The sequence below is a fragment of the Triticum aestivum genome, chromosome 7B (genome assembly GCF_018294505.1).
Source record: "Triticum aestivum cultivar Chinese Spring chromosome 7B, IWGSC CS RefSeq v2.1, whole genome shotgun sequence".
Taxonomy (NCBI): domain Eukaryota; kingdom Viridiplantae; phylum Streptophyta; class Magnoliopsida; order Poales; family Poaceae; genus Triticum; species Triticum aestivum.
This window is the reverse complement of record NC_057813.1, coordinates 584,802,827-584,823,747: the sequence shown is the minus strand read 5'-3', so window position 1 is coordinate 584,823,747 and position 20,921 is coordinate 584,802,827. Positions and strand designations below refer to the sequence as shown.

The window sequence follows — 20,921 nt, the reverse complement described above, 5'->3', positions numbered from 1 at the left end:
CCGGTCAAACCGAGCGCACGCGGCGCGGCGACATGCCATTCCATGCCATGCCATGCCGGCCGCACCGGCACCGGTGGCCGGCGCACATGCACGGGACGGGAGTACGGGCATGCCGCCGCTGCGCTGCACCCCCCGGTTAACGTACGTAGCTCTAGCCCTCTAGCCGCGCGTCGCTTTAGCTAGCTCCGTGGCCACCACGGCCCCGGCGGCACGTCGCTGTCGCGCCATCGGGGGAGGGAGTGAAGGCTCATCAATGTGGTTGGAATGGGGCTGTACCTGTACGTGCAGTTGCGCGCGCGCCCTCTCCCTCCCTCCGTGTTTAGAAGCTGTGAGAAAATAAATCGTATTGTAGGACCATTGCCGCGCTCTGTTTTGGCAAGCGCTATTCGGGAACTCATTAGATTTACCCCGTCTGCCTCGAGTTATTGCTTGTGGTTGTGGCGCCCTTGTGGGTGCCAGTGGTCACCACGCGCGGCGCTGTTAAAACTCGGAGCAAGCCCGGCTCCTCAGACCCTTTGAATAGTCCCATTGCTGGTCAGCTGCGTGTGCCTCCCTCCCTCCTTCTCTGCCTCCAACAACAGAGCTCCCCAACAACCAGACTCAGAGAGAGCGCACGTACGTACTGCTCCTACGTGCGTGCCACCCGCTGAACTCAGCGCCCATGAGGAGGCGGCGCTGGGCGCGCGCCGCCGCCCTATGCCTCGCCATTGCCGTCCTGCTGCAGCTCGCTGTCGCCCACGGCGCGGGCGCCTGGGCGGCCAGGATGCCGGCCTTCTCCACGCGCGCGCGCGGCCGCGCTGCGCAGAGGTGGCCCTCGATGCCCGTGCACCACGCTGTGCCCAAGCCCAGTCCAAGAGCCGGCGCCCGCGCGGTCGCGTTCGACGCCACCGCCACCGCTGCGGCCGCCCGGTGCAATAGCAAGAGCAAGACCAGCGCGGCGTGGAAGCGGAAGCCGACCGCCGGAGGCCGCGACGACGCGGCGTGCGACGAGGACGACAAGCGGCGCATCCCGACGGGCCCGAACCCGCTGCACAACAGGTGATCGCGCGAGAAGCTCTTCCTCCGTAATTAAGTAGCGGCCAAGCGAAGACCGGGGCAGAGCTGCAAATGCAAGAAGCAAGGAGGAGCAGAGCAGACACTCCGGCGCCGGTGGTGAGCTGCTGCTGAACCGGAGCGCCAGTCAGAATTTCCCGCTCCCGAGCTGGTCCTTCTGCCCGGTGCCCATCAGCATCCTCTGTCCATCATGGGACAGATATCTATCAGTTTGTTAGCCATAGTTAGCAAGCACTTGATTTTTGGTTTGATGTCGATGATCTTGTCCGCTTCCTGCCTGTTTGCGCTCTTGTCCGCGAGTACTTGGTGTATATTCCGCCTAGCTGATGTCCTTTTGTTCTACCATCAGAAACAAGAATTGTTCTCTTGCTCGGGTAGCTCCCGCTTGGCCACCATCCGCAGGGGGTCTTTGTTCCGACCCTCGAACCGGGAAGATTCTTCCGTTCATCGCATCCGAGTTGGCTTGGAGCCCTCAGCCATCACATGACATGATCGTGCTTGTGGAGCCTGAAAGATTTCGTGCGCATCTCTCTCTGTACGTGCACGTAGAAAGCCGCAGGCCTTTTACATACGCGTGTGGGTAGGCCCTGCAGAATCACAAACGGCTTTGGTCCAATCCTGGCCGAAAAATAGTTTTGTGACCACATCTTACTCCCATGATTACTCGTACTAGTCACTCAGAGACGGTACTGTTCCAAGCTCTCTTCGAATGTGAGCAGTGTGTAGTGTCATTATCAATGCTCCTGTACTGCTCTGCCCGTCCAACGCTCTTAATTAGCACAGGCATTCGATGCTTGAATTGAAGGCAAGCCCCATGCCGACTCAAAAACGCACCGTAGTGTAAAATTTCGTAGTACTCGTACAAGATAAAGAGGGAGGGCCACCGGATGTGCATCTTCGGGAGATACGGCCCCAGGGAAGAAAGCAGGCAGCGGCAGTACGCTCTGTGCGTGTGTGAGTGAGTGATTGCTCGGCTTGCTCTGCTCGCTCCGCTCCATGGCGCAATGAGTAGGATCCGTGGAGCTTCACGGATTATTCTTGGCCCAGAGGCCGCTTCCAGCTCTCGCAAACTGGTGAACAGTCAGTGGTGGTCCATGCAGGCAGAGGCAGGCCAGCTCCTCTCCGATCCATCGGGGCCGGCGTTTGGGCAAATTGTTCTTGAGCCTTTCTGTGGGTGGCAGGGGGAGTTAAATCCAAAGCTGCAGAGGTTGGTTGCTTATCTTGGTCGACGTATATGGTAGGAGTAAAGGCTTCCCTGTTCGTGCGCCCCCGTCCTTGCCAAGGCCGGGGAGGAAACTGCATGTGAACTTTGTAACCAATCCAAGCATCTACCCGCACTGGCGACAGCTATCCTCCATGTAAACTCACCGATCGCCTGCTGGAGATCTGGATGAGGATATACTGGGTGTGGGACGTTCAGGCAAGCAAGATATGGCAGTACCACCAGAGTACCCTGATAATCACCCAAGATAACATTCATGCCGCATGGTAGTGTACGCAAAACATCGGTGATATACAAAATAATGTGCTCTCCAGGGGAACAGGAATAAGTGGCTTCTGTCACAGAGGAGCAGTTGGGCCAATCTAGAGACTAGAGTTACAAAAGGTAAAATTTTGCCCGCCAAAATGAAAAGAAGCACTGGTCATTTACACCTTCCGTATGAGGAGGAACGGCCTTCGATCCAGCTCGAGGTTGGCGGCACTCCAAGGATCGCCTTTGAGGAACACCGGGAGGCCACCAAAAGACACATAAATCTCCCAGGAAAGGGAGAGCGGGCAGAGTAGAATCGTTAGAGCAGTTAGACAGGTGAGTTGTTCAGATCAGCTGCAGTCAGACATACACATAGGCATTGTGAGAAAATGTAAATAACTATCCCAGCACTTGTGACTCAAAAACGAGAAGACACCATCAACACGCTATCAATACATTTGTAGCATCTTGCAAATATTTAAGCGGTTTTCTAGCAAGTACAAACTATAAAAGGAATATCAAATATGTACAACCAAAACCTTCAATCAGCCATTCACCAGTTTTTTGTTTTGTTTTGAGGGGTAGCCATTCAGCAGATGTGGAAGTGGAACCTTGTTCTTTGTACGAGTCACACCAAGATCCTCACATGGGAACAGCCCATGGCATTATTTCATTTGGAATAGCATTCAGTTCCAGTGAAAGCGGCCCATGCCCCCTCCGCCACTAACCCACATTTGTCAATGACAGTGGAGCCTTTTATCTTGAGAGACTTGGACCATGTATATACAGCAGGTTATTCATAACACCCAAATTAAGAAATCTCAAAACCCGCCCGTTGTCTTGGACCATGTATGTACATCATGTTACTCAGTAACACTCACATTAAGCAATTTCAACGCCTTCCCACGGCACCTCTGCTCCCCACCACCACCCCGGCCACAAAAGATTATGTAGACATGCATTAGGTACTGGGATTAAGGATTGTCAAGCTGAAGGGAAAAAGAAGAGATCACTATGTACCCTCAAACTCATACAGGTGTAAAATTCAGATGAGCCCCCCCCCCCCCCCCCCCCCCCCCCCCCCCAAGGTGACGCTTAACAAGAAACATGTTATAGAACAAAATCTTCATAAACTATATGAAGATAAGGAATGCTGCATTAAAAGAAAACACTAATCTAAAGTTCAGACATCATACACTTTAGTAGCTTGACCACTGGAACTGTCCTTTGAATTGTTGTAAAGCTTTCCATGCATGACAGTAATACTTGTCAGCAAGGGTTTTCCTACCAGCCTGAAAGAAGGAAAGAAATGAATATAATTTGAGCTTCCTGCACGAAGTATCATCAGGCCCTAAACATGTGCCCTCCATGAAGGCACGCCCATCTAAAAATAACAACAATTAATCAACTGTAACACATAATGAGCCACATTCACACCATTCAGTTGCCAAATAATTCCATGATCAACTTGGAAGAAGAATTAGATCACGTTACCTATGTGTAGTAGCGAATGTCTGGAGTTCCATCCAGATTCAGCGTAGGAGCCAAACCCATGGTGAATTTTTTCACCAGTATGAATCGGGTAAACATCGGTAGCGACATCTAATTCCATCTACATATCGACCTGCTCGCATCTAGCCTCGCTGCGATTAACTGCACACAAATATGGAAAGGAAAATGTAGTTCAGTAGAGTGAATTGCAAAAAATCACCACATTTGGGGCTTCATCTGCGGAAAACCACCTGGTCGCTAATCATTTGCAAAAATCACCGCGCATTCAGTAAACCATTTGCAAAAAGCACTGATCAGGTGATTTAGCCCGTTTAACCACTTTCTGACTAGTGGGGCCGGAATGTAAGGAGCTAATTTGGCAACAAATTGACATATACCTCCCTGGATCTTAAAAAAGAAAAGCAATCAAGCCCCTCCCCCTCCCCCACGGAGGGCATCTCCTTCCTCGCACGCAGCGACAGGGGGCCGCCCGATGAGGATGCGACATCACCGGCCGACGGCGACACACCGCCCCCTTCCCCTCCGGGGGCGGTGGCCATGGCTTACGACGACGGAAACCGCAGGATTGGCGGCAGCCGTGGCGCAGCAGCCGCTGGAGTCGTCGTCGGAACTGGCGGGGCTGCACTACCTGTCGTGGTTCTAAGTCTGACAGTAGTGTAGGGGGGTAGGTATGGAGAGGCAAGATCTTAGCTATGGAGTAGTTGTATACGCAAGGGGTTTACGAGTTCAGGCCCTTCTTGGAGGAAGTAACAACCCTACGTCTCGGAGCCTGGAGGCGGTCGACTGGATTATATGCGTATGAGTTACAGGGGTGCGAACCCTTTACGCTGAGGAGGGGGGTGGCTTATATAGAGTCCGCCAGACCCGTACGGCCCTTAGTTATGCAGGGTTTAAGATACATTAAGATTGGGCGTTACTGGTAACGCTACACATAAAGTGCTATGATGACCATAAAAGCTACTTAATGACCGACCGTTGGCGTGCAGAGTGACTTTAGGTCTCCTGACTGTCGAGTGGATGGCTTCATGGTCGAGTGGTTGGCTTCATGGTCGAGTGTCTTCGAGTCTGTCGAGTGGAACACTTCTGAGTCGATTGGCAGGTGGTTTCTTCTATAGATGTCCTTGGGTAGGGTAGTTTGGACAGGTCCATGACCCTACCCTAGGTACATAGTTTCATCATTAGCCCCCGAATGGATCGAGGTTTGAGTGGGGAAGGAGTTGAGAATTCTTCCGACCCATTTTTTGTGCTATGAGTATGTCTTGTTCTGGATCAATGAACTTTAGGTGACGGCACCAACTTCTTTTTTAGTCGCCTTGATCCATTCTTTGTATCCGTCGAGTGAAGTTTTTACTTGGAGAGCTCCGAGCGACAAAGCGGAGGAGATCTTTCATCTGACGAGTTGTTCTGCAACCCGCGAATTTAGCGGGATTCGTATTTCGGGAAGCGCGCGGGGTGGAGGAGGCCGCGGTAATCGGATGGGATAAGGCAGGGATGCCTCGATCTCCGCGCCACCTTTTTCGCCACGTATCGCGCGCGCGGCTGTTGCGGGATTTGACAGGATCGCCCGGGCCTACAAGTCAGTCACTTGGATGTAACCTCATATAAGGCGCCGGACGGGGTTTTTTTGAACAGTGCGTTCTCATTTCCTCCTCCCTTCTCCAGACTTTCCGCCGCGTTCGCTTCCGCCTCAGCGCCGCTGCCCCGTGCGCGTCTCGCCGGCGACGATGGTGAAAGAGAAGACGGCGGCCCTGGAGCGGGCGAAGAAAGCGACAGCGAAGGCGAAGGGAAGGGCAACCGGTCGAGGCGGATCTTCATCGAGGGCCGGCCTGCCGCAGGGCTGGATCCAGGGCGACTGGATCCGTTCGACGATTCGTCAAGCAGATCTTGACGACCTGGCCGATGGAGGACTGATCCCCCATGGATCGGCGCGGCTCCCGGGGAAGGAGTCCGAGCCGCAGCCTCAGGAGGGTGAGTGCGTTCTCTTGGTCACCCATGTCGACCGTGGGTTTTCTTTGCCGCCTCACTCTTTCTTTCGGGGATTTCTAAATTTCTTTGGGGTGCAACTCCACCACTTCACACCCAACACCATCGTGTACCTCGCTGCTTATGTGTCTTTGTGCGAGAATTTCTTGGGTTGCCGGCCTCATTGGCGTCTTTTCAAGCACATCTTCACCTATCGCTCCCAGACGGTGAAAAAGGCCAATCCGAGTGACGAGAGAACCCGAGTGATTCAGATGTGTGAGGGTCTTGGGGTTCAAATGAGAGGAAAAAGTTCTTTCCCGGCCATGATCCTTGCCGACTCGGTCCGTGGATGGCAGTCGACCTGGTTCTACTGCAAAGACTAGCCGACGCCAGGGCAATCGACCGGACTCCCTCCTTTTTCCATGGAACGAGTGAGGAAGCCTTCCTCTTTGAAGGTGATCCCGGAAGAGAAGGCGCAGGTTAAGGTGCTGGTCGAGCGTGTCGTCCAGCTTATCCGCGACGGGGTGACCGACATGGACCTCTTGGAGGTCTTCCTCCGACGACGCATCCAGCCGCTTCAAGCCCGAGACCATCTGATGTGGTTGTATTCTGGTACTGAGGACACCACTCGGATCCATCCGGAGGAGATTGACGATGCCACGCTGGAGAGGTGGCTGGGGAGCATCACAGGGAACAAAGACAACCCCCGAGGAGCCAGGAGGATTCCTCCACTCGACCAATCATACGAAGTAGACAAGGTCCAATTCTGCATCTCCGACTGTGATCCTGCTTTCTTCATTCTGTTTGCTCAAAATCAGTCGACTGACTTTTGTCTTGTTTGTTGTCTTCTAGGCCACGACTGAGATGTACTCGATGCCCAATGGGGCGCAAGAACAGGCCGAGGAGGGAGAGGCGAGTGGAGGTGAAAGTGAGGAGGAGTGGCAATCTGATGGTGAGGGGGAAGAGGATGATGATGGCTCCAGCGAAGAGGAGGAGGAAGAGGAAGTCGATCCTCCTCGCACGGAGAGGCGATCCAAGCTCATCCATGACCCCGCGAGTGAGCGCGGCAAAGCGATTGCGTCTGTTGTGCAATCGTCAAAGCGCCCTCGGGCGGCTTCTCCGGTGCCGACTGAAAAAGCGCCGAAGCACCCACGAGCGGCGCCATCAAAGCCGCCGAAGGCCTTGCCCAAGATGAGAATGGCCATTCCCACCATTTCCTGGTAACAGCAGAACTTGTGTCTTCTTGTTTAGCGCGGACGAACTCTTGGTCGACTCATTGATTAACCGACTGGTTTCTGAAATCTGCAGTGCTGCTACCTCTGAGACCTCCGCCAAGAACGAAGACCAGGAAATGGAAGACGCTGCTACCTCCAACCTTGGTATGCTCTCTGTAGTTTCACTTTTGGTCGATTGGATTTTCGTTTTTAACTTTGGATTTTTCCTGTAGTTCCTCCTCATGTCATTGATCTCCCTGATGATGACGACGAGGTGCCACTGAGGGCGAGGAGGAATAAAAAGGCGCCGGCTGGCAAGACCACTCAGATCGCATCAGCGCCTGCGGCATTGGTTCAAGAAGGTGGCGATGTCACTCGGCATTCCGTGTCCTTTGCTGTGCCGCTGACGAGTGCCCGGCCTTCGTCGTCGATTGCTGACCCGTCGTCCCTTTTTGCCACACACCACGTCCCAGAGGACCAAGCGGGTGCTGCTAAGGAGGCTATACGCCAAGCGGGGATCATGATGGAGCAGGTGAAGGCGATCCGGGAAGCCAGCCAAGCGGCTTATGATGCTAGCTCAGCCCTTCAGAGCAATGTCCAGGTTAGTTGGTCACCGCTTGTTCTGTTAGGATATGCTATCTAAAGACTTTCTTTACGAAGATCTTTGTATCTGTACACCCAGTGGGTGTGTCGATTGAATTTTTGGATTGGTGGGGGCACGCTGAGTGCACCCACTGGGTGTAGTCCCTGAGACTATGGTGGACTGCTGGCAGTCGACTGTAGTCTTCGTATTTTAAATTTCTTCACTCTAACTTCTTCACTCGGTCTGGTCGGACCATGTCGAATGGAATCTTGGAACCGGTGGGGGCACGCTGAGTGCACCCACTGGGTGTAGTCCGCGAGACTATGATGGACTGCTGGCAGTCGACTGTAGTCTGAAGAACCTGTTTTTTTTCATGATGAGACCAAGGCTGACTGCTGGTAGTTAGCTATAGAGCTATAGTTTTAGGATCATAACCTCTTTGTCTCTTTTCGGCCGACTGATCGGACCAAGTCGGTAAAACCAGTGGGGGCACGCTGAGTGCACCCACTGGGTGTAGTCCCCGAGACTACTGTTGAATATTTTGATTCGACTGTAGTCTTAGAAACGTTACGGTTTTTCTCTTAGTCACTCAGAAGCAACCTCTCTTTGATGTCTGTCGACTGACACTTTGCAGAAATCTTGCGAGCTTGTGGCTCGTTATACTGAGTTGGAAAACAAACATATCCAGCTCGACCTTGACTTGAAGCTTGTTCAGGAGAACTTTCGGAAGGCGAAGGACGAAGCAAAAGGTGTGATTGGTGAGAACTTGACAACTGTCTTTATCTTTCGGCCCATTCCTGATTCTGATCTCATTGTCACTTTGCAGATAAAATGAAGGAGGCTCTGAAGAAGAAGGACCATGACCTTGCCGAGGCGCAGAAGGCGGCTTTGGACAAAACGAAGCTTGCGGAAGAAAAGCTGGCTTCAGTCGGTAAACTTGAAGAGGAGAACGCCAATCTGAAAGCTGCTCTCGACGCGGCCAACAAGGAGGTCAGCCGTCCGACTGACTTGTTATCGTCGACTCATCGTAGAACTGCTGGTTTATCTTTGAATTGTGTTTGCAGAGTTCTGCCAAAACTTCGAGGAGGAGACCAGCCGAGTGGAGACAGGCTTGGATCCCATTAATTCTCCTGTGAAGGATGAAACTGCCATGAACGTGCTCCGACTGGAGTCTCGTGTTGCTGGTGTGGTTGACTATCTTGCTCGACTGAAGGTTGCGGCGTCGCGAATCGATTCGACACTCTAGCCGGGAGAGACGCTTCAAAATGACCTCGAGTCTCTAATGACTCGACTGAATGAAGTTCCAGGTCGAGTGCAAGAATGGAAGAAGTCTTCTGCCAGGTGTGGTGCTGATGTTGCTCTGTCCCTGGTCCGTGTTCACTGCAAGGATGCGCGAGAGGACAAGCTGGCGTCCCTCAAAGTGGCCAACACCAAGAAGCATGACTTTCAATCTTTCATGGAGACCTTCATTGCTACTGCCACTCGAATTGCTGATGGAATCGACCTGGACCAGTTTGTCGCGCCTTCCAGTCCTCCACCCGAGGAGTAAGAAAAACTTCTATGCTTCACCTTAAATTTGCCTCGGAATGCCGAGTGGTTTTGTAACCGATAAACTTTTACAGGCTTGATGCCTGAGCACTTCCGAATCCGTAGGATGTTATCTGAACTTGGCTTATCGTTTAATATGCTTGTATTTGCCTTCGAGCGAACTTTGTTCTTCACTCGGAATATACTTTAATGCTTGAGACGCAGCCCTAAGGTGGAGAATCCAGTCGATCTGTTCTTCACCGCTCTCGCAAGCAAGGATGGAGCACAGATTGCAGTCGACCTGCGTCCTTGCGGATTGGGATGGAGCGCACGTTGTATTTGTGGCGGAGCTCCGAAAGAGAAGGTAGCAGTCGACCTGCGCCTCGTCGTCTTTGCAGAGCGCACATTGTATTTGTGGCGTAGCTCCGAAGGAGAAGGTAGCAGTCGACTTGCACCTCGTCGTCCTTGCAGAGTGCACATTGTATTTATGGCGTAGCTCTGAAGGAGAAGGTAGCAGTCAACTTGCACCTCGTCGTCCTTGCAGAGCGCACATTGTATTTGTGGCGTAGCTCCGAAGGAAAAGGTAGCAGTCGACCTGCACCTCATCGTCCTTGCAGAGCGCACATTGTATTTGTGGCGTAGCTCTGAAGGAGAAGGTAGCAGTCGACCTGCACCTCGTCGTCCTTGCAGATCGGGATGGATTTCATACTTAGGCGAGCACTTTGGACTGCAGCTAAGCTTCTGAGTGGGAGGTTTGCTCTCCACTCGGTAGGATTTTCAGATACTTAGGCGAGTATTGGACTGCAGCTAAGCCCCCGAGTGGGAGGTTTGCTCTCCACTCGGTAGGATTTCAGATACTTAGGCGAGTACTGGACTGCAGCTAAGCCCCCGAGTGGGAGGTTTGCTGTCCACTCGGTACGATTTTCAAATACTTAGGCGAGTACTGGACTGCAGCTAAGCCCCCGAGTGGGAGGTTTGCTCTCCACTCGATAGGATTTTTAAATACTTAGGCGAGTACTGGACTGCAGCTAAGCCCCCCGAGTGAGAGGTTTGCTCTCCACTCGGTAGGATTTCAAATACTTAGGCGAGTACTGGACTGCAGCTAAGCCCCCCGAGTGGGAGGTTTGCTCTCCACTCGGTAGGATTTTCAAATACTTAGGCGAGTACTGGACTGCAGCTAAGCCCCCGAGTGGGAGGTTTGCTCTCCACCCGATAGGATTTTTAAATACTTAGGCGAGTACTGGACTGCAGCTAAGCCCCCGAGTGGGAGGTTTGCTCTCCACTCGGTAGGATTTTTATCACTTAGGCGAGTACTAGACTGCAGCTAAGCCCCCGAGTGGGAGGTTTTCTCTCCACTCGATAGGATTTTTAAATACTTAGACGAGTACTGGACTGCAGCTAAGCCCCCGAGTGGGAGGTTTGCTCCCCACTCGATAGGATTTTTAAATACTTAGGCGAGTACTGGACTGCAGCTAAGCCCCCGAGTGGGAGGTTTGCTCTCCACTCGGTAGGATTTCAAATACTTAGGCGAGTACTGGACTGCAGCTAAGCCCCCGAGTGGGAGGTTTGCTCTCCACTCAGTAGGATTTTTATCACTTAGGCGAGTACTAGACTGCAACTAAGCCCCCGAGTGGGAGGTTTGCTCTCCACTCGGTAGGATTTTTATCACTTAGGCGAGTACTAGACTGCAGCTAAGCCCCCGAGTGGGAGGTTTGCTCTCCACTCGGTAGGATTTTTATCACTTAGGCGAGTACTAGACTGCAGCTAAGCCCCCGAGTGGGAGGTTTGCTCTCCACTCGATAGGATTTTTAAATACTTAGGCGAGTACTGGACTGCAGCTAAGCCCCCGCGTGAGAGGCAGACTCACCACTCGGTAGGATTTTCAAATACTTAGGTGAAACGGATTCGCAGCTAAGCCTCCGAGTGAGAGGCTTGCTCGTCACTTGGTAGGATTTTCAAATACTTAGGCGAAACGGATTCGCAGCTAAGCCCCCGCGTGAGAGGCAGACTCACCACTCGGTAGGATTTTCAAATACTTAGGCGAAACGAATTCGCAACTAAGCCTCCGAGTGAGAGGCTTTCTTGTCACTTGGTAGGATTTTCAAATACTTAGGCGAAACGGATTCGCAGCTAAGCCCCCGAGTGAGAGGCTTGCTCGTCACTTGGTAGGGAATTTTTTTACAAACTTAGGCGAAACGGATTCGCAGCTAAGCCACCCACTGGGGGATTTCTCACATAAACGAAAGCAACAACAATCAATGGGAAAATTATAACACTTTTGTCTTTGATAAACAAACTACATGATACTTTTTATTACATCTCACCCGAGTGAGTACTTAAGTGTAAAAGGGGCGGAGCAGCTCCGCATTCCAAGCTCGTGGCTCATCAATCTAGCGACCGACATTGTAAAGATGGTATGCTCCATTGTGGAGAACTTTGGTGACCATGAAGGGGCCTTCCCAAGTAGGGGCGAGTTTGTGTGGCTTCTGTTGATCCACTCGAAGGACCAAGTCTCCTTCTTGGAAGGCTCGACTCTTCACGTTTCTGGCATGGAATCGACGTAAGTCCTGCTGATAGATGGTCGATCGGATCATGGCCATCTCTCTTTCTTCTTCTAGAAGGTCGACTGCGTCCTGCCGGGCTTGTTCTGCTTCATCTTCAGAGTAGAGCTCGACTCAGGGTGCATTGTGAAGCAGGTCACTCGGCAGAACTACTTCAGCTCCATAGACCAGAAAGAATGGAGTTCACCCAGTCGACCGATTAGGAGTAGTCATCAATCCCCAAAGAACTGATGGAAGTTCGTCGACCCACGCGCCTGCTGCGTGTTTGAGATCACGCATCAACCGGGGGTTTCAGTCCTTTGAGAATTAGGCCGTTTGCTCTTTCTGCCTGTCCATTCGACTGGGGGTGAGCGACGGAAGCGTAGTCGACTCGCGTGCCTTGAGAAGCGCAAAAGGCTTTGAATTGGTCGGAATCGAAGTTTGACCCATTATTAGTGATGATGCTATGCGGAACTCCATATCTGAATATCAACTCTCTGATGAAGCTGATAGCAGTGCCGGCATCAAGATTCTTGATAGGTTTGGCTTCGATCCACTTAGTGAACTTGTCGACTGCCACCAGTACATGGGTGAAGCCGCTCCTACCAGTTCTCAGTGGTCCAACCATATCTAATCCCCAAACAGCAAAGGGCCAGACGATTGGAATGGTCTTCAAGGCTGAGGCGGGCTTGTGTGACATATTGGAATAGAACTGACATCCTTCACACTTGTCGACTATCTCTTTTGCCATTTCATTTGCTCTGGGCCAGTAAAACCCCGCTCGGTATGCTTTAGCCACAATAGTCCAAGAGGACGCATGATGGCCACAGGTCCCCGAGTGGATATTGTCAAGAATTATCCGACCTTCTTCTGGCGTTATACATTTCTGACTGGCTCCAGTCGCGCTTTCCCTGTACAACTGTCCCTTTATCACAGTAAAGGCCTTGGACCGACGGATGATCTGTCGAGCCTCTTCTTCATTCTCTGGGAGCTCTTTCCTTGGGATATACGCGATGTACGACACTGTCCAGTCGGGAGTGATGACCAAAACTTCCATGATCAGGTCGACCACAGCTGGGACCTCAACTTCAGTCGGATCCGTGGCACTTTTTGGCTGCGGGGCTTCTTCGGTGAAAGGATCCTCTTGAACTGATGGTGTGTGAATGTGTTCCAAAAACACATTACTGGGAATGGCTTCTCTCTTGGAACCTATTTTTGCCAAATCATCAGCTGCTTGATTTTTCAGTCGGGGTATATGATGAAGCTCTAACCCCTCGAATTTCTTCTCTAGCTCTCTCACTGCATTGCAGTAACCAGTCATGGTTGGGCTTCTGACGTCCCACTCCTTCATCACTTGGTTAACCACCAAATCAGAGTCACCATAGACCATGAGGCGACGGACACCGAGTGAAATGGCCATACGCAACCCATACAAAAGTGCTTCGTATTCTGCTTCGTTATTGGAGGAATCAAAGTGAATCTGGAGCACATATCTGAGCTTATCTCCTTGGTGGGAAACCAACACTACCCCAGCACCGGATCCATTCAGCATCTTAGAACCATCAAAGAACATGGTCCAGTGCTCCGAGTGAACTTGAGTTGGCAGTTGTTGTTCGGTCCACTCGGCGATGAAATCTGCTATTGCTTGGGACTTGATGGCTTTCTTTGCCTCAAACCTGATATCTAGGGGAAGGAGTTCAATCGCCCATTTTGCCACTCGACCGATTGCATCTCTGTTGTGCAAAATCTCTGACAATGGAGCGTCGCTGACGACTGTAATGGAATGGTCAGAGAAGTAATGAGCAACCTTCTTCGTGGTCATATAAATCCCATATACAAGCTTCTGATAATGAGGGTATCTTTGCTTTGATGGGGTCAAAACTTCAGAAATATAATACACTGGGCGCTGAACTTTAAAGGCTTTTCCTTCTTCCCGCTCGACCGTAAGTACTGTACTGACGACTTGTCCTGTGGCTGCAATGTAAAGCAGCAAAGGCTCTTTGCTGATCGGGGCAGCAAGCACCGACTGGGTGGAAAGCAGAGTTTTTAGCTCTGCAAACGCTGCATCGGCTTCAGGAGTCCACTCGAACTTGTCTGACTTCTTCATCAGTCGGTAAAGAGGCAATGCCTTTTCACCGAGACGAGAGATGAATCGACTTAAAGCGGCCAAGCAACCAGTAAGCTTCTGGACATCGTGCACATGCACAGGACGTTTCATTCAGAGTATAGTACCGACTTTTTCTGGATTGGCGTCGATTCCTCGTTTGGAAACGAGAAAACCGAGTAACTTTCCGCCAGGAACTCCGAATGTGCACTTTGATGGATTAAGCTTGATATCATACCTCCTGAGGTTGGCAAATGTCTCTGCAAGATCAGTCAGCAGGTCGGAACCTTTCCGTGACTTGACCACAATATCATCCATGTATGCTTCCACATTCCGACTGATTTGAGTGAGCAAACACTTCTGAATCATCCTCATGAACGTGGCTCCGGCATTCTTGAGACCGGATGGCATGGTGACATAACAGAAGCACCCGAATGGGGTGATGAAAGCTGTTTTGATCTCATCGGGTCCATACAGACGGATCTGATGGTACCCGGAATAGGCGTCTAAGAAAGGCAGGCGCTCACCTCCCGCAGTCGAGTCGACTATTTGGTCGATGCGGGGGAGAGGAAAATGATCTTTCGGGCAGGCCCGATTGATATGTTTAAAGTCAATGCACATGTGAAGTGACTTGTCCTTCTTAGGGACCATGACAACATTGGCGAGCCACTCGGAGTGATAAATTTCTCGGATAAATTCTGCTGCTAAGAGCCGAGCCACCTCCTCGCCAATGGCCTTTCTTTTCTGGACGGCGGACCGTTGAAGATGTTCTTTAACAGGTTTCACCTTTGAGTCGACTCATAGACGGTGCTCAGCCAGCCCCCTAGGAACACCCGGCATGTCAGAAGGTTTCCATGCGAAGATGTCCCAGTTCTCACGGAGGAACTGGATGAGCGCTTCTTCCTATTTGGAGTCGAGCGTTGTAGAGATATGAGTCGGAGCAGCACTGGGGTCGGTCGGGTGAATGTGAATCGGTTTTGTCTCACCAGACAACTGAAACGCTGATTCCGTAGCGGGCTTCTTGGCTCGCAACAAATCACTCGGGTCTGCAGTTTTCTGGTATTCCTGCCACTCTTCCGCTGCCATCTGAGCATCAGCGATCTTTGAGCCTTTCTGAAAGCACTCTTCCGCCTTCTTCTGATTGCCAGTGATGGTGATCACACCTTTGGGGCCAGGCATCTTCAATTTGAGGTACACATAACATGGTCGAGCCAGAAAACGTGCATAAGCCGGCCTGCCCAAAATAGCGTGATAGGCACTCTAGAAGTCCACAACTTCAAATGTCAACTTTTCTTTGCGGTAATTTTTGGAAACACCGAAAACCACATCAAGAGCAATCTGACCGAGTGACGCGGCCTTCTTTCCAGAAATGACTCCATAGAAACTCATGTTGCTGGTACTTAGTCTGGACATCGGAATGCCCATCCCTTTCATCGTCTCTGCGTATAGTATGTTCAGGCTACTGCCACCATCCATCAAAATTTTAGTCAAACGAGTGCCTTCGACGGCTGGGTCAACCACCAGAGCTTTCCTCCCAGGGGTGGCTATGTGTGTCGGGTGATCAAACTGGTCGAATGTGATGGCAGTCTGAGACCATTTCAGATAACTGAGTGTCGCCGGAGCAACCATACTCACTTCTCGGTTGATAACTTTCAGTCGACTTTTGCTTTCAACGTCAGCAAAAATCATCAGGGTGGAATTGACCTGGGGATATCCATCATCACTATCCTTTTTGTCCTCAACTTTGTCCGACTCCTTTTCCTTATCTTTGGGTTGTTTCCCCTGGAATTGCTGGATCAAGAGCCGACACTGTCGAGTGGTATGTTTCGGGTAAATGAATTTACCCTCCTCATCTTTTTTCGTGTGGATGTGACACGGCAAATCCATCACGTCATTTCCTTCCTTGTCTTTCACCTTCTTAGGGTTCCAAGACCCTTTGGGCTTCCCTTTAAACTTTCCTTGAGTCACGGCCAAGGCTTCTCCAGGAGCAGCTGGCTCGGCTTTCTGCTTCTGCTTCCGACTGGAGTTCCCTCCTCTGGTTTCGTAGGCGACTGACTTGTGCTTGCCACTCCGGAGCCGATCCTCTTCTTCACCATTGGCATACTTGGTGGCTATCTCCATCATTTGACTCAGAGACATGTCTCCGGTTCGACCAAATTTCAGGTTTAGCTCTCTGTACTTAACGCCTTCCTTGAAGGCACACACTGCCTGGTGATCAGATACATTTTCTACCGTGTGATGCAACGTGATCCATCTCTGGATGTAATCTCTCAAAGTTTCATTCGACTTCTGCACACAAGATTGCAGCTCTGTCAGTCCTACTGGTCGGTTGCAAGTTCCTTCAAATGTTCTGACAAACACTCGGGCAAGATCTTCCCAAGTGTAAATGCTGCTAGGTGCTAACTGATTCAACCACGCTCTGGCCAAGCCCTCCAACATAAGAGGCAGATGTTTCATGGCCACCTCATCATTACCGCCGCCAATCTGAACAACCACTCGGTAGTCTTCAAGCCAAGTATCAGGCTTGGACTCACCAATGAACTTACTGACTCCAGTCGCCAACCTGAAGTTGGGAGGAATCACTGCGGCCCTGACAGCTCTGCTAAAACACTCTGGTCCTGAGACGTGCACTCTGCTGCTGGTGGGTACATCTCTATTGTGACCCTCTCGGTGAGCTCTATTCCTGTCGACCAAACCTTGAACGATAATGGATCTCGCATCAAAGCCTGGTTCCCTGGGGTCGACGGGATCCTTCGCCCAACACTGTGCTGGCGTCTATCATCCTGTTGTCGAGGCGCGTACGATCCACCCCTTGGGGGAGGGGTGGGCACCCGACGTCGATCATCACGATCGATTCGGTGATCATACTGCTCACGGTTCTTGTACTGATCATGCCGGTCTCCACGCCCCTCATGCCTCGGGGGTGATCTGGGGCTATGGGCCGACTGGACTGTGTTTGCAGCTACGGATCTGCTGTGAATCCTATTTCGCGACTGCGATATAGCTGAATTCCGATCTCCGGCTGCCCGGAGTAAATCTCTGATCTGCAATAGGCCTTTGCCAGCCTCTGACTGGGAAGGCTGAATCGACTCTGCTATTCGGGCTGCAGCTGCTAAATTCTGAATCGGAGTTTGATATACCTAAGTCGGTGGTGGAAAGAGTTGACGTCGGTTGGATTCTGGAACCCGTTGTCGCGCACGCTCATCGAGTGCTCGCTGGAGGTTCTCCAGTCGAGTGCACTCAGCCAAGTTGGCCAAGCGCGCGTCCTCTAGGGCACGAGCCTCGGGGGTTTCTCCAACGATAGGAGTGTGTAGTGCATCCATGTTCCGGCGGCGAAGATCTTCCCTCTGCAGCAAAGTGAGGGGCTCAGGAAGATACTCTTCATAGCCATGCGACGGATCGCCTCCGTCGCCTCTGTCGGCGTCGGGAAAACCGGGAGGACCGCGTGGTCCATCGACCATCAGAACCTCCGCCGCTGGATCACTACTGTCGCACTCGGATGCAGTCTCTGCGGAGCCAATCGACAGATCGAACAAGCCGTAGAGAGATTCGTCGGGCTCGATTGCCGCGACTTGGGGGGTGGCCGACTGGCGAGCCACCGCGTGTCTCACCCACCACTGAAGCCTCGACCGACCGGAGCGCTTGCGCCAGCAGGAAACAGGGTGGGAGGACGACGCAAGGACCGACCGATACTGGGTCGACGGTTGCCGCAGGAGGACGCCGCGGACGCACGCGTGAAAGTGCGTCGCTCCGCAGACTGGGAGCGCGTCGATGTCAAGCGGAGCCTCCTGAAGCCAAGCAGAGTCATCGGAGATGAACGTGAGAGCGCCGAGACGGATCTCGCGGCCCTCGACCAAAACTCCGCTTGACACCATGATGGAGATCGGGAAAAATCGCAACTTCTCCAATAAGTCGCTAAGACACCCGCCCCACGGTGGGCGCCAACTATCGTGGTTCTAAGTCTGACAGTAGTGTAGGGGGGTAGGTATGGAGAGGCAAGATCTTAGCTATGGAGTAGTTGTATACGCAAGGGGTTTACGAGTTCAGGCCCTTCTTGGAGGAAGTAACAGCCCTACGTCTCGGAGCCCGGAGACTGTCGACTGGATTATATGCGTATGAGTTACAGGGGTGCGAACCCTTTACGCTGAGGAGGGGGTGTCTTATATAGAGTCCATCAGACCCCTCCGGCCCTCAGTTATGCAGGGTTTAAGATACATTAAGATTGGGCGTTACTGGTAACGCTACACATAAAGTGCTATGATGACCATAAAAGCTACTTAATGACCGACCGTTGGCGTGCAGAGTGACTTTAGGTCTCCTGACTGTCGAGTGGATGGCTTCATGGTCGAGTGGTTGGCTTCATGGTCGAGTGTCTTCGAGTCTGTCGAGTGGAACACTTCTGAGTCGATTGACAGGTGGTTTCTTCTAGAGATGTCCTTGGGTAGGGTACTTTGGACAGGTCCATGACCCTACCCTAGGAACATAGCTTCATCACTACCCACGGGCGTCCCTGGGACTGCAGGAGTGGACCGCGAGGGCTGACCCGTGCACGACCTGGGCGCAGGGTCGCGAGCACCACTGCCTCCTCGACAAACCCGTGCATGGCCTGGGCGGTGGCCGGCGCCTCCGTGCTCGCGTTCTAGGTGGGTGACCCCGACAGATCCAGGTGGGTGCCTGGGATGGCCGAGGAACTCCAGGCCACGGAGCTTCATCGCGGGGGGGGGGGGGGGGGGGGGATGCCGGTCCAGAGGGGCAGGCGGATGCGTTCTTCCACCGGCGAGCTCGGGCTGCCACGAGGACGGGCCATGCTCGAGGTCGGGCAACCGACCGTCTTCACGGAACAGGAGGCCATGGCGCTCTGCTGGGGACGCGCCGGCCTGCTCACCGCCGTCGTCGGCCACCGCGACGCGCACGCCGCGCTCGCCGGCTCACTCCTATCCATCTCCTCCTCGCTCCACCTCCTCCTCGTCTCCGCGACCGCCCGGTCGACGGGCGTCTTCCGGCGGCGGCGACGGGAGCCGGGCATGGTCCAGGGGGCTGATTGCTTTTTTTTTTTAAATCTACTAGGGGTCCGTGTGTGATTATTTTGCCAAGTCAGCTCCTTACAGTCCGGCCCCACATGTCAAAAAGTGATTAAATGGGCTAAATCACCTGTTCAGTGCAAACTGCAAAATGTTTATTGAATGTGCGGTGTTTTTTTTTCAAATAGCGACCTGGTGGTTTTCCGCAAATGAAGCCTCAAATGTGATGGTTTTTTACAATTCACTCAGTTCAGTAAATATCTGAATCAACGAAGATGTGTAAGTGTAGCTATGATTTGAACACCCCAGGATCTAAATATTTACATAGTGCACTGTAAAATGGCTAGACATAAATTATTATTATTTTTGCAGGGTGACATAAATTATTATCAACTTATTGCTAACAGCACTCCAAGAATCAACATACATGAGCGGCACGGTTGGGCAGAGTAAAGCGCGGTCTAGTAGAACTCACAATTCATCAGGTGGAACAGCCAGAGAGAATCACATCTGTCGAACTTCTTCCCATCAGGATCGATTCTGGTCACAATGAAGATATGCTCAAAGAGATGCCCGGCCATTTTTCCTGTCCAAGAGGCAGAGCAAGAACTTCAATCTTGCACAGTGCTAAAGTAAAAAAGAATTGCTAGCAGCGCACAGCAATCCTTGTATCCTACCGACTGGTTCTAAAAAATAACCCAAACAAGTGCCTCCTAATTCATGTTTTCCAAGAAAAAAAATCTTCCACATGTGACGCAGCCCAGCTCCCCCAAAAGCAACAAATAACCGAGCGTCTGAAGTTCAAGGGTATGTAGCTCATGACTAGTACAATATTTAGTCTTCACATGGTTCCTTCTGAAGAATAAATGGAATCAGTTGGGTTTAGAAAACAAGAGGGGATATCAGAGGTGGACTAGGGTTTACCAAGCAAAGTGGGATGTCCAACGGGGAAGGGGGCAAAGGAGAGAACCTCTCGGCGGAGAGCTGTGGCCTCCGGGTTCTGGCGGTGCTCGGTCTGCGCGGCGGTCGCCGGCAGGGGAAGGGCGGCTCGGTGGCGAGCCGCCGGTGGGAAAATCCTATATGCCGCTTGTTGCGTCAAACTGCCGGCGCTTCGCACAGGTGAGCGACCGAGCAGCGACGCAACGGGCCGGCCCGTTGAACCGTTCCAGCGCTCCCGGTTTTGGGAACCTTCTAGAGGTTTCCAGCTGGTTTTTTTCCGGTTTTGGAAACCTTCTAGAAGGTTCCTGAACCGGTTTTTTTTTCTTTTTCTATTTCTGTTTCTTTTTTTTTCAAGTTTATGTTTTCTTTTTCAACAAAATGTTCACATTTTTTGGAAAATGTTCGCGCTTTTACAAAAATGTTCAGAATTTTAAAACAATTCGTGTTTTCAAATTTTGTTCACAAATTCAAAAACTGTATGCATTTCTCAAAAATTGTTCAGAATTTTCAAAAATTGTTCAAAAAATGTTCGCGCTTCCAAATTTGTTTGGTATTTTCAAATTTGTTCTCTGTTCGAAAATTTGTTCTAAATATTCAAAAAATGTCTGTGCTTTAATACATTGTTCATGCTTCCAAATTTGTTCTCTGTTTCAAAATTTGTTCTCAAGATTCAAAAAATGTTCATGCTTTAAGAAATTGTCCAAATTTGTTCTTTGTTTCAAAATTTGTTCTAAAGATTCAAAAAATGTTCGTACTTTTAGAAAATATTTATATTTAAATTTTGTTCTCTAAATTCAAAAAATGTTCGGAATTTAGAAAATGTTCCTGTTTTTTCAAGATTTGTTCACCAGTTCAAAAAATGTTTATGTTTTTAAATATTTATGTTCAAAAAATGTCTGTGCTTTAATACATTGTTCATGCTTCCAAATTTGTTCTCTGTTTTAATATTTGTTCTCAAGATTCAAAAAATGTTCATGCTTTAAGAAATTGTCCAA

At 51.2% G+C, this 20,921-nt stretch overlaps 1 protein-coding gene and 1 pseudogene across 1 annotated transcript; one reads left to right on the top strand and one right to left on the bottom strand.

The window, feature by feature from the left end:
* Nucleotides 1–431: 431 nt before the first annotated feature.
* Nucleotides 432–1,380, top strand: LOC123159162 (uncharacterized). Its single transcript, XM_044576991.1, has one exon. It carries the CDS (start codon nt 662–664, stop codon nt 1,040–1,042), a length of 381 nt encoding a protein of 126 aa, XP_044432926.1. The 5' UTR covers nt 432–661; the 3' UTR covers nt 1,043–1,380.
* Nucleotides 1,381–2,700: 1,320 nt separating this feature from the next.
* On the bottom strand, nt 2,701–19,568 carry LOC123156066 (DNA-directed RNA polymerases II, IV and V subunit 8B-like; annotated as a pseudogene).
* Nucleotides 19,569–20,921: the final 1,353 nt, after the last annotated feature.

Bases quoted from the DNA above. Each gene is read 5' to 3' on its own strand.
- LOC123159162 (XM_044576991.1), top strand. From the start codon at position 662: ATGAGGAGGCGGCGCTGGGCGCGCGCCGCCGCCCTATGCCTCGCCATT.